The 13,515-nt window shown below is 46.3% G+C and overlaps 1 protein-coding gene across 6 annotated transcripts in view; it reads left to right on the top strand.

Moving 5' to 3' along the window:
* The window catches only part of rnf213b (ring finger protein 213b), a 68,257-nt gene that overhangs the window by 5,147 nt on the left and 49,595 nt on the right, over nt 1–13,515 (top strand). For all 6 annotated transcript variants that reach the window (XR_006083991.1, XM_024431639.2, XM_024431629.2 and 3 more), the window contains 18 exons: nt 415–576; nt 698–796; nt 2,717–2,845; nt 3,030–3,195; nt 3,460–3,627; nt 4,204–4,353; nt 4,533–5,161; nt 5,342–5,501; nt 5,666–5,883; nt 6,031–6,174; nt 6,260–6,412; nt 6,544–7,897; nt 7,995–8,179; nt 8,326–8,484; nt 8,618–12,454; nt 12,558–12,694; nt 12,795–12,893; nt 13,367–13,485. Coding sequence is in view for 5 of the 6 variants with exons in the window: in XM_024431639.2 (XP_024287407.1) it covers nt 415–576; nt 698–796; nt 2,717–2,845; nt 3,030–3,195; nt 3,460–3,627; nt 4,204–4,353; nt 4,533–5,161; nt 5,342–5,501; nt 5,666–5,883; nt 6,031–6,174; nt 6,260–6,412; nt 6,544–7,897; nt 7,995–8,179; nt 8,326–8,484; nt 8,618–12,454; nt 12,558–12,694; nt 12,795–12,893; nt 13,367–13,485 (8,068 nt within the window). In the remaining variant the exon portion in view is untranslated. The remainder of the gene's footprint in view (nt 1–414; nt 577–697; nt 797–2,716; nt 2,846–3,029; nt 3,196–3,459; nt 3,628–4,203; nt 4,354–4,532; nt 5,162–5,341; nt 5,502–5,665; nt 5,884–6,030; nt 6,175–6,259; nt 6,413–6,543; nt 7,898–7,994; nt 8,180–8,325; nt 8,485–8,617; nt 12,455–12,557; nt 12,695–12,794; nt 12,894–13,366; nt 13,486–13,515) is intronic.

Genomic DNA, 13,515 nt, shown 5'->3' with positions numbered 1-13,515 from the left:
ATCGCTGCAACTACCGTACGGACCCAGGAGAGGTGAAGGTCGAGAGCCATGCGTCCTCTGAAACACGACCCTGCCAAGCCGCACTGCTTCTTGACACACTGCTCTCTTAACCCGGAAGCCATCCGCACCAATGTGTCGGAGGAAACACCGTACAATTAGCGACTTTGTCAGCGTGCATGCGCCCGGCCTGCCACAGGAGTCGCTAGAGCGCAATGCGGCTAACCCAGACCCAGACGAGGCTGGGCCAATTGTGCGTTGCCTCATGGGTCTCTCGGTCACTGCCGGCTGCGACACAGCCCGGGATCGAACCTGGGTCTGTAGTGATGCCTTAGACTGCTGCTCCACTCGGGAAGCCGTCGCTGTTGTTCTTTGAACTCCAATAGTACACCAAATGGTGTGTGTGTTCCTTCCCAGACTCTGGATGGTGAGGAGAAGAGACCTGAGCAGTTCCAGCTATCTGACAAGCCTGGGGACGTGCTGCAACATCTCAGCCAGTGGAGAGACAATCTTCTCTACAATGATCTCCTGAAACAAGGCACTCAGTCCAAATCCCTCAGCTATCCCAAAGAAATAGAGGTACTGTAGCCAAACTAGCAGACATACAAGACCTTAGCAGACAATATTTGTTCCCAGACGTACACAGTTTTCTGTTAATTATAAACCTGTTTGTATGTGTATGTTCACCTTGTGTTGGTAGATGTGGGATGCCTTCCTGAGGGTAGAATGCTCTCTGCAGAGTGTGTCAGCCCAGTGGATGTCCAGCCTGGACAGAGACCTGAGGAAGAGGATCTCTAGGGTGAGTGTATCGGCCTATAGACCAGGTCATACATTCAGGAAACCTAGGAGAGTTTTGAGATTTGATTAGCTGGACACAATTGGTCAGATTCACTCGGACACAAATCAAGCATAGTCCTGGACTAACTAGCACATTCAATGTTCTTTATTGAGCATTATTTTTAGTCTAGGATTAGGCTCAATCTGTGTCAGGGAAACCGGCTGTGTCATTCCTACTATGCGGTGCCTTTTCTGTTCCCAGGAAATATCACTTCTTATTTCATGTAAAATGTAGATTCTAAAAGGCTTTAAATATAAGATCAGGTGTCCTTTACCTTAACATCTCACAAATATGGATCTTGAAAGGGAATTTTATGCATTTTGAAAATGTCCCCTGGTGTTATTTGTCAACTTCTACGAAAATTATAAGCTATAATTTGTTTCAAATCTTTCATTATTTTAGAGTATTTTAGAGTTCAAAATTCTTGGACTCGAGTCACAAATTTGATGACTTGATATAACATAAAATAACTTGAGACTTGGAGCAACAAGACTCGGGACTCGACTTGAGACCGATGACTTGAAATTATCTAGCCAGGTTTTGTAATGTTTTGGCACTCATTTTGTGGCACAGAGTTTACATAGATTACTCTCCATGCAGCCAGAGAGTGTAGCCGCAGTATCTCCATTGCAAAGAAAGGTGCAACAGATTTGGTAGTGAAATGCACACTCTGCACTCTGATTGGACCAACAAACTGTCAATCAATACAGGTCAGATGGTGAGCTAGCGAACAATTGCTGATTTGCTGTACAGCACAAGGATCGGGTGCAGCACAAACATCAAATTATAGGAAGAGAGGATTGCCATAATGAATAAATATGCAGCTCTAAAAAAAATTGGTGATCAGGAATATTAACTGTTTACTTTACAAGCTCATCAGCAATGGGGCAACAATTACTAGCATAGGCCTACTGGTATTTTGGTATGTAACAATTGCTTGAAATTTGGAATTTGCTGTTAGTTATTAGTTATTACTGTCTTGCCCTCTACCTGTGTCCATACAGGTAGTCTCTGTAGCAGGCTTAACCTGCCCTATTTCATTTGGCCTATTGCCTGTGTATATTTGGTCCACCACATTATCCCTATTGTCCACCCTGTGGACAATAATGCAATAACTATGGGATTATGCACCTAAAACGGGCTGCAGGTAGCCTAGTGGTTAGAGCGTTGGGCCAGAAACTGTCGAGTCTTGACCCGATCTACTTGGGACTCGACTTGGATCTTGTGACTCGAATAATTGTGACTTTGTCCCACCTCTGCTATTTTATAGTCCTAGTAAAAAAAAGGTTTATTATTGTATTTAACATTTTCTGTGTCCCTGATAACACTTTCCACCCAGTTAGTTTGTAGTAATTCTCCTTAGAAAACAGCCTCTTCCCACAATGACAGCACATTCAGGAAGTGTCATAATTTGTTTGGTGGGAAAACAATGGTGCAAAGCTAAGTAAATATAAACACTCGGTTTCATCTATTTTTCCATGCTTCATGATGCTAGTCTGTTTGTCTCACTCATACATTTCCACCCTGTTAGGCTAAATTATATAGAAAATGTATCACATTTTAAAATGTTAAAATATATTTAATATATACGTTTAAACCCTCTTCACGTGTTTACCATTATTCTAGCGTAATCTCAATTACCCACAAAGCTACTGATTATTTAGACTCCAAATTTCCACCCTATTATCAAGCCTGTTAGGATAATGCAATAACTATGGGATTTAATTTTCTGAGCTTGACCAATATATTATTCTGAAAGTCAAACATGTCCTTTTGTGGTAGAATTCAAAGAAAATTACAAATATATACTCCCCCCCACATAGTATAAATAACCCAGCCCTATATCCCCCTGATGTCAATCATTTTCTCTTTGCTCCACAGGCCAGTGATATGGACAAGGTGGTGGTGTGCTGCCTTGAGACATCAGTGGAAGCTATAGGGAAGAGCCATGCCACCATAAAGACCTGCTTTCAGGAACTGTGTCGCTCTGCCATCAAGAACATCTGTCAGGTTAGATGCATCCATCTTTACAAAAGCTGACTGGAAGACAGTCAGAATTATCATTACTAGTGAGTGAGTGAGTGAATGAGTGAGCCAGAAATTGAGTGAGAGAATAAGTGAGTGAGGGAGAAATTGAGTGAGTGAGTGTGAACATGATCATGATTGTTATTGATGAGTTATTTCTAATTTTCAGGATGGGAAAGAGGGGGACCTTATGCGAATGCTGTACCCCCTGTCTAAGGTGCTCCCTCCCTCTGTCCTGTCTTCCATCGTGGTTGAGTCAGTGCGCCGGTTTGAGAACGACCCTGTTGGTCACCTGCTGGACCCCCAGTCTTCCCTCAACCACCTCCTGTCTCATGGTACACCTCCTGTCTCAATCAATCAGTCCGAATAGTCATAGTTACAATATGTCCACTAGTGTAATTTATCTATTGATATGTACCATGGTTTATATATGCCAATGGCTTACATATCTTAGTGTTTTTGACATGATTATGACAGCCTTATGTAGGTCTTATGATGGAGTGTTCAAGTAAGTTTTACCATTATTTTTTGAGATCCTGATTTGAATGTTTATGCAGGTAGCTGATGTTTATACTTACAGATACCTGACTCTTTTCCAGGGGACTGGAAAGTGATCCAGGTGGATGCTGAGGCTGGTGAGGTGATCGGAGGCTGTCGGAGTGCCCTGGCCTCCCTGGTAGAGGCTCTGTGTCTAGGTCATGTACCTGTGGGACATCTTCAGACCACCCTGAAACACAGAGAGCAGTTCAAACAGATCTACCGCCAGTGTAAGTGCCATCATATCTCTCAATACATGGACTTAGATGATGGTAATGGATTAAGTTCAATGTTCTCAACATGTTACCTAAAAAAATCTCTCCGTGAATGAAAATTATGTGCAAAATTATGTGCAAACATCACAGAATGATCTCTGAGTCGAGTTCTGCAAGTTTTTTTTCTCTTTGTTCCACCTGGCATGCTCTCCTGAAAAAACAAGGCAAAACAGCATGTCAAGGCAGGCAGGGGTCAATAATCCATAGAGGGTGTAAGGTACAGGACAGCAGGTGGGCTCATGGTCAGGTCAGGCAGAGGTCGGTATTCCAGAGTAGTGGGGCAAAGGTACAGGATGGCAGTAAGGGTCAGGAATGGTCAAAACTGGGAAACTAGAAAACAGGGACTATAGCAGGAGCAAGGGGAAAGCGCTTGTAGGTTTGAACAAACAAAACAAACTGGCACAGACAGACAGAAAACACAGGTATAAGTACCTAGGGGATATTGGGGAAGATGGGGAACACCCGGAGGGGGGTGAAGACAAGGACAGGTGAAAAAAATCAGTGCATGATCGCTGGTCTGGTCTTCCACAGATAAGAGGCCTGCTAAGCTGGAGGATGTTCCTGCTGATGCTGAGGTGATCCTGGCTCAAAGAGAGAAAGACCTCCAGGCCTTCTACCAGCAACGGGAGCACGTGGACACACTCATCAAGATGATGGGCAAGGTCTCAGAGAACATCACAGGTGAGAAACTGAATGTCTCAGCAATAGAATGTAATAAGATACTGTACAGATGCAAAGTCACAGAGATGCAGTAAGTCATCTAAAAAAAAAAATAATCAGAGAGAGAATGGTTGGCTATGGTATTCTCTCAGCTATGATGTAGTACAGTATGATTCAACATGTTTATCTCTTTTCACCAGCTCCAGAGATCTCCACTCTGGAAGACCAACACAGAGCTGACTTCCAAACAGTGAGCCTGAACAAGCTGGTGGTGGTCCAGCCCTGCTGTATGAAGAAGGGGGATGAGCAGCAGACACCCCCAGGGCTGGTTCTGTGGTACAGCGCTAGCCAAGGGGTTCAGGAGATGGCCAGGGAGATGCACGAGCTGGGTGACAGTAACCTGCTGCTTCGCTCCTGGGTGGACGGGTCTTTAGAGGTAGCCAATGAAGACCTTACTAGACCTATCCCTGTACCAATGACCCTCACACAGGTCTGCGACATCATCTGGAAACCCCGGTTGAGTGGCTTCTGTCAGCTAGGCCTTAGGATCGCTATGTCGATTGCCACCTTTGAGGAGATCGACCAGGCACTGAATGCATCAGGGGACCAGGGAGAGGGCTTTCAGATGAGGAGGGAGCTGGGGCTGATGTCTGGTAGGCTGCAGGGGTACCAGGAACTGGAACAAGGCTGGGTGGAGGTCAGGCTGGGCCAGATCCAGGAGTATCGTCAGGTCCATCAGGCAGTAGCCTCGGCCAGTGCAGTCCTGAGGATCGCTGAGAGGATGAATCTTAGAGGAGACTTCAGTAAGATCCACAGTCTCACCCAACTGGTAATAAAGCAGTCACTTTATCATAGAGGTTTCATAATGGTGTTGTTAATATGAAATAGTGTTGTTAATGTTTATGATTGCAATTTCTGTCAGAAGGTGTATACTACATTATCTTGTCTGATTTTCTCTATTCTATAACAGTTCTATACTTTGTAATTAATTGTGTCATGTAACATACAGGAGGACGACTCGTTCAAGATGAGGTTCCTGGGGTCGCTCAGTGATGACCTCATCCGTGCCAAGCAGCAGCTGTTTATGGTCACCCCGCAGCACACTACATGTCTAGAGGTGTTCCTAGACAGCCATACTCTGGTCAGCTGGGTCCAGGACCAACTCTGTAGTAAGACACTGGCCAACACTGTTATCCAACAACACGGTCCAACACCACTGTCCATTTCAGCCATTATGGTTGGCCATTCAGCAATTATGGTTGAGTTTGGCATTCAAAGGGGACTTATTCTAAGTTGAAAGTCTCTTCTTTTACTGTTTATTTACATTGAATAGATATGAGTGACGTGAAAGTGTTTGTGGACCTGGCCTCCATCTCGGCTGGAGAGAATGACACAGAGATCGACCGAGTGGCCTGTTTCCATGATGCGGTGATGGGCTACAGTCCTTTGCTCTACTCTCTCTCCCCCAAGGCTGGGTTTGAGGAGTTCATGATCTCTGCTAGACAGGTGTGGGACACCCTACAAAGAGACAAGAGACTCCCTGCCAAATTGGTGATTACTTTCTCTCCATTCTTTGAATTCAATATTAAAGGTACTTTGTCCTGTTTTTGGGAGACCTAAGGTGACTGTTCTGTAATCCTTGGGGGTGTATAGTAACCATACCATGTTCACACTGATATACCGGTATGTGTATTCTAGAGGGACTCTTGTCATTTGCTGGGCTGGCTGAAGGGGCTGAGGGAGACCCATGGGTCTGTGGAGCAGTCCTCTCTCTCCCTGGCCTCAGCGATTAATGCACAGGGGGTATACCACGTGGGCTGGTCTGAGACACACACAGACAGGGTGAGTGGAATGTCTCAAATGAGCACAGATCTGACATCAATCAACATGAACCATGAAATACACGTCTTCTTCTTCCTGTTTGTAGAGATGTCTGCAGAGCCTGCTGGTGGTCAGAGTGAGGAAGGACCATGAGGTGAAGAGCTATAACCTGGAGGAGCTAATGGAGCTGCAGAATAAGCTGATGCTCATGTCATCCAAAGGAGAGCATGGCAAGGAGCATGTCAACAGGTTCACCCAGGTCAGTTGATTTCAATGATGCCTTTACCATTGAGCCCTACTGTATCACAACAAGAACATAACAATAGCAACATGACAGATTTGTTTTCTGGTCTGAGAAGTAAATTAAATATTTAAACTCCCTGTCGCTAGGTGTTTGAGGGAGTTCAGAGACTGGGCTGCATCCTCCTCCAAATGCAGTCTACTGGCAACATGCTTTTCCGGGAGTGTCGAGCCCAGGTACAGTGTAGCCAGGAGAAGCAGCCATGCATCCGGGTCACGTTCTCCTCCCTTTGGGGTAAAGAGATGGTGTACAGTGGGGAGGTGACAGAACAGCTCCAGTCCCTGTGTCGCTCCATGGAGACCTGCCATAAAGAATGGTGTGCTTTCATCAGCGAGAAACGTTCCCAATTCCACACGCTGAACCACTACACATCTGAGCAGGTGGTTTACCTGTGCAGGTGGATCTACGGCGTGTGTGAGAGGCGGGCCTGTGTTCCTCAACAGGTGTGGCACCTGCTGTCTCCCATTAAGGCTGGGTGCACGCTGAATGATGTCAGAGAGGCCTTCGCCACGGTAACAGAGGTGTTGTCAGGGACACTTTCTGGCAATCCAGCAGTGTGGGAAGAGGATGATGAAGATGATTCTGGACGTTCTATGGACTTTAGATCGATTGGACACAACGTTGACAAAAGATGGGGGTACAATGACGAAAATATCGAGAGCAATGTTGAAGAAGTATATGATATGATTGAGTTCTCAGATACTGAGGAAGATGAGGTAAAAGAACTCTCACCTATGGCCCAGAGTGATGCAAAGGAGGAGGAGGCTGAGGAAGGTCTGGAGGACCTGTGGAGGCGATTTAAAGAGGACATGCCAAAGTACCTCATACAGCATGTAGACATCACTACTCTGGCTCGCTTCCTCTCCTGCCTCTCAGAAATGAACCAACAGGATGTCAAGAGGAAGCTGCCTCCTTCACTCCAAGAAGGGAAGCCCAACCTCGTCCTCTGCCCAGCCACAGAGGTCCTGAGCACCACTCTGTCCTTCTACATGGAGAGCCCAGATCAGCCTCTGCCGTCCACTGATGAAGTTCTGGTCTGCAGAGAGGACACCACAGAGGAACAGGTGGAGATCTTCCTCAGTCGAGCCCTGGGCCGGGGCGATGGTGCCGTAGGGAGCCAGCAGAAGATCTACACCCTGGTCAACCCAGGCCTGCTGGGGTACGACGTCAGTGTGGCCGTTGGGGAGCTATTCGAGGACCTGGAGAGAAGTGCGGGCCCCCATTACCGCCTGGTGATTACCAGCCCAGTGATGCACCAGCACAGATACGTGCCCTCTTTCTTCAGCAACCACAAAGTACAGGCAGGAGTGGGCATCACTGCAGAAAATGCCAGAAGATATCTCCGTCACCACTTTACTGTTCCGTTCCAACACAGCTCTGTCTCACTCATCTATCCAGACAAACTGTCCGTCTGGGTTGTCTCGTCCACTCGCCCTGCAGTTGGTAAGGAAAATTATTGTAATATCTCTTACAAGAATGTACTTGTTTTATAAAAATATTTACCTTATACTATATAGTGTTCTGTTATTTTTTGCAATAGGGAAATCCCTTTATGTGGACCGACTGTTTGAGAAGTTCCCACAGACTTCAACCAAGGCCCAGCATGTTAGGATCAGACTGATAGAGCCACGGGTCGATCTAGACTCATTCATACATACCCTGTCAGGGAGACTGGCACTGTTGAGGGAGCAGGACCCTGTGCTGCTTCACATTGACACTGCTGCGGTAGGTCTACAGGTGGAGGTCTACAGCTGTCTCTTTTCTGTGTAATGATCGTGTATAAGGATGCATCAAACGGTCACTATTTGTGCACATAAAATCATGGTATTACTTTGCAGAGAATCAATGAATACGATTCTGTTGAATTTCAGGTTAATGTCGGTCTAGAAGAGTTCCTGTTCCACTTACTGGTTCTGGGATGTTTGAGTGACAACAAGGGAATGCTTTGGAGAAGAAATGTAGCTCATCTGATAGCAGTTGAGGTTCTGAGACCATACCCAACCCTTCAGAACCAACCACACACTAAGGAGGTAGGACTCACGTCTATTGCTATTAATACTACCCAGACCTCTTTTGGAATACGATTTTCGTGGGTCTCATCTGTTTCTATCCTTCCTCTATCCTTCCAGTGGCCAATGTAATGTGATCTTGTTTTTTCCATAGATGAGAGTTGGACTTCTTGACATTCTACCTACCATCCAATGCAGACCACCGAAGGAGGTGAAGAAGTTGTTGTTGACAAAATGGAGAACCTTGGACCCACTGATGGATGAGCAGGAGTTTGCCAGTGGAGGGATTCAGAGGCCTTATCAGTTCCTGAAACGATTCAACAGAAATGAGAACCTGGATCCATTTTATCACCGGGAAGGATCCAGAGAGGGGGATCCTATTGACTGTCTACATCACCTTCTGGCAAACTGTGGATTGAAAGATCCGTCATGGGCTGAGCTCAAAAACTTCACCTGGTTCCTAAATTTGCAGTTGAAAGACTGTGAGAAGTCAGTTTTCTGTGACCCAGACTTCCTTGCTGAACACCTGCTGGGTTTCAAGGGCTTCATCGTGAAATTCATGATCCGGATGGCACGGGATTTTGCTTCACCGTCTATGGACACTTCTGACCAGAGTCCCTCTCTGCTCCTTGATGACAACCAAGGAGATGACCTTCTGGCCCGTTTGACCATTCGTAAGCGTTGGGAACGCGAGTCTCATCCATACATTTTCTTCAATGCGGACCACTTCTCGATGTCATTCCTGGGCTTTCATGTGATGAGAAGTCCTGTCGGAAACACTCTCAATGCAGTTGATCCTCAGAGCCATGCAGTGTTGATGGGAGATGTGATGACTCATGAACTTCTACAGGGCCTTCAGCGGCAAGGGATCTCGCTCACTGAAGACTTTGACGGTTTGCCCAGAGCAGAAAAGATCAAGAGGATTTCACGTGTTGTTGGTGCCAAGAAAGGGATGATGAAGGGGACATTTGATCCAGACCCGACCTATGAGCTCACTGCTGATAACGTGATGAAGATGCTAGCCATTCACATGAGGTTCCGTTGTGGAATCCCTGTCATCATCATGGGAGAGACCGGCTGTGGGAAGACCCGATTGGTCCGTTTCCTCTGTGATCTCCAGAGGGAAGACAGAGAGGTAGAAAACATGAAGCTGGTAAAAGTGCATGGTGGAACCACAGCTGAGATGATCTACAGAAAGGTGAGGGAGGCAGAGAGACAGGCAGATATCAACCTGAAAACACACAAACTGGACACTGTTTTGTTTTTCGACGAAGCCAACACCACGGAATCCATCTTTGCTATAAAAGAAGTTCTGTGTGACAGAACTGTGCAAGGACAGCCCCTGAAGGCGAATACTGGCCTAAAGATAATCGCTGCCTGCAACCCTTATCGGAGGCACTCTCCTGAAATGGTGGAGCGCTTGGAACGTGCTGGGTTGGGATACAGAGTGAAGGCAGGAGAAACAGAAGACTGTCTTGGCAAAGTCCCTTTGAGGCAGCTAGTGTACCGGGTCCATCCACTGCCTCCTAGCATGGCTCCTTTGGTCTGGGACTTTGGTCAGTTGAGCAATTCCACTGAGCTCTCCTACATCAGACAGATTGTCCAAAAGCAAGCCAAGGATCATGATTTGCCTGTGGAGTGTGGCAATGTAATATCAGGTGTGTTGGCAGCCTCTCAAAGTTACATGCGTAATCGAAAGAACGAGTGCAGTTTTGTGAGTCTGAGAGACGTGGAGAGGTCCATAAAGGTGCTAGTATGGTTTTACCACCATAGTAACGACCTGTTCCCTGATTCCAATGATTCCAGCGTTCAGAGGGCTTTGAAGTGCCTGGCACTTGCAGTGGGAGTGTGCTACTACCCATCTCTGGTTTCAAAGAAGCAGTACTTATCAGCTATCAGTCAACACTTCCCAGAACCGCTGAACACCCCAGAATCACTGCAGCAGGTGATTTCGTCATGTCAAGACTTCTTCCTCGAGAACATAGAGACAAGGGAGACAGTGGCCAAGAACATAGCGCTCAAAGAGAACGTGTTCCTCATGGTGGTCTGCATTGAGCTCAGGATTCCACTCTTTCTGGTTGGCAAACCAGGGAGCTCTAAGTCCCTGGCCAAGACGGTGGTTGCGGATGCCATGCAGGGCCAAGCGTCCCACTGTAGCCTCTTCCAGAAGCTCAAGCAGGTGCACATGGTCTCCTTCCAGTGCAGTCCTCACTCCAGCCCTGAGGGCATCATCGGAACTTTCAGGAACTGTGCCCGATTCCAGAAAGACAAAAACATGGATGAGTATGTGTCAGTGGTGGTGCTGGATGAGATTGGATTAGCAGAAGACTCCCCACAGATGCCCTTGAAGACCCTTCATCCCCTCTTGGAGGATGGCTGCATTGACAATGACAGGCCAGACCCATACATGAAGGTTGGGTTTGTTGGGATCTCAAACTGGGCTCTGGACCCGGCAAAGATGAACAGGGGGATCTTTGTGTCTCGGTGGGATCCGAATGAGGATGAGCTGGTGGAAACAGCCAAAGGGATCTGCTCATCCTCCATCCCAATTCTTCTGAAAATCAAACACCTCTTTCCACTGTTAGCGAAGGCCTTTTTGAATATTTGTAAAGAGACAGCGAAAAACCAGTTCTTTGGTCTCAGAGACTATTACAGTCTGGTGAAAATGCTTTTTGCTACAGTCAAATGTTCAGAAAAAGAACCAAATGACAGTGAGTTGGCAGAAGCCATCTTGCGTAACTTCAGTGGACAACCTGAAGACTTTGATCCTGTCATTTTCTTCCAAGATGTCTCCCAGAACCTCAGAGAAGTTCCCAGACCAAGTACTCTGCAAATGGTTGAACAAAATCTTGCCCGAGACAACAACCAAGAAAGCCGGTACCTCCTCCTTCTAACCACGAACAATGCAGCCCTCCATATCCTTCAGCAGCAAGTATTTTCCATGGCAGACTATGCATCCCCTGAGATTGTGTTTGGCTCAGGCTTTCCCAAGGATCAGGAATATGCCCAGATATGCCGAAATGTGAACCGGGTGAAGACCTGCATGGAAACAGGCCGTACTGTTATCCTTCTGAACCTACAGAACCTCTATGAGAGCCTGTACGATGCATTGAACCAGTACTATGTCTACCTGAGTGGGCAGCAGTATGTGGATCTGGGGCTGGGGTCCCACAGGGTAAAGTGTCGTGTCCACAGGGACTTCAGGCTGGTGGTGATAGAGGACCAGATGAAGGTCTACACACAATTCCCAGTGCCACTCATCAACAGGCTGGAAAAACACAGGGTGGACAGAAGCACAGACCTGACTCCCTGGCAGCACAGGGTTCTGGCCAAACTCAAAGAGTGGGTGCAGGACTTCTCTGGCACTGCGGTGTCAGAAGATTTCCAACTGTCTGATGTTTTTGTTGGTTTCCATGGGGATGCCTGTGCCAGTGCTCTCTTGCAGGCCCTGGAGAGTAGGGAGCATCAGAGGGATCCGGCTGTGGATCAGCAACACAAGGATGAAGGAGATGAGCCTCTGGGGGATGTGGAAGCAAATGAGACAGGTGAGCACAGACAGAAAGAAGGGGCTGATCCTTGTGTTATGGATATGGATGCTGATGATGAAGAGAAGAACATTTCAATGGATGAGGCTGAGGATAATGTCCTCATGGAGGTGGTAGATGATCAAGATGGAGAACCGGCATGCACACCTACCAATAGCAAAGTAGATGATGATTACATGGCAATGGATGCAGATAAAGATTATGTGGAGACAGGAAACAGTCAGTCTAAAGGGACAGATGAGGAAGAGAAGGTATTTGAATCAGCCAAGGGTTACCTGTTGAATTGTGCCACACCTGACTCAGTGCTAAGGCTGAAGTATACAGACCTCGGAAATCAGGAGAAAGAGAGACTTCAGAAGATGTACTTTCATCATCAGCATAAACACTCACTAAGGGACTTCATGAAGAGCCACTTGTCGTCAGAGAACTCCAGCAAGTTTATTGAAGTAAGTAGAGTAACATAAAATTAGTTGTGAACCCAAATAATACCAGTACAGTTTACAGTACCAGTTTACTTCACCAACACTGTTTATTCTTCCATTTTGTAAGGTCACCACATTCTCCAGTTTGCTCACCAAATCTGACGTGCGAGGGTTGGCTCACGCTCTGGGCCTGCACACCCAAACGTTCCTCCTGCTGTCTCTTCACCAATTTGACACAGAGGTCTCCTTCTGCAGCAAGATACGGTACAACACCACTATATCTTAACACCACAAGTTATACACTTAGGTTTTTCTCTCGAGCTGTTTTCATCACTCTCACATTGTCTCTCCTTGACTGCTTTAGCGCCTTCCTACAAGATGCTGGTCCGTCCATCCGTATTCTGGTCGTTCAGATGGACATAGAGGACTCCCACTGTAGCGACGAGCTGATAGCATCAGCAAAGTACTTTTTTTTGTATCTGATTTTGTTTGAGATGTTCTCAATTAGTAATCTTTTAACACTATGACCAATACTATGTTAAACGCTGGCCCCTTGTGGAAATTAGGTAAATTGCAACAACACAGCCTGCCTTCAACACAACTCTTGGACGATTGCCCTTTGCTGGCCCCAGTCAACTTGGCAACAAGAGATGGTCCAATAAGAAGGCTGCACCATTAGAATGCAATTTTGTGTGGGCCAAATAATGTTTTGGGCATTTGTTTTTTTTAACACTATCATTCCACTATTAATGTAGACATATTTTGGACATTCTCTGAAATTACAATGCAAAAATATTTCATATACTGTTGCTCCTTTAAACAAAATTGGCAAATTATAATATTTGTTTAAAAGTTAGTGGGTCAATCCAGTGTTGAATAGATAGAGTTGTTGCAATCCCTCAGTGAAACTAACCTTATCACACTGTGTGTGTCCAGGTACTGCACACTGAACTACCTGATAACACTGGAGTCAGATCAGTCCTGTTATGTGGTCTTCATCACCAAGCTGTCCCGCATTCAGAGTGGAGGTTCTCAGTACATAGGCTTCCAAGGAGGTGAGTTACAGTTTCCAGTCTGGCAAGGCT

This window comes from Oncorhynchus tshawytscha, linkage group LG01 (assembly GCF_018296145.1).
Source record: "Oncorhynchus tshawytscha isolate Ot180627B linkage group LG01, Otsh_v2.0, whole genome shotgun sequence".
Classification (NCBI taxonomy): domain Eukaryota; kingdom Metazoa; phylum Chordata; class Actinopteri; order Salmoniformes; family Salmonidae; genus Oncorhynchus; species Oncorhynchus tshawytscha.
Note: the sequence above shows the minus strand (reverse complement) of the source record. Positions and strands in the feature narration are given on the sequence as shown.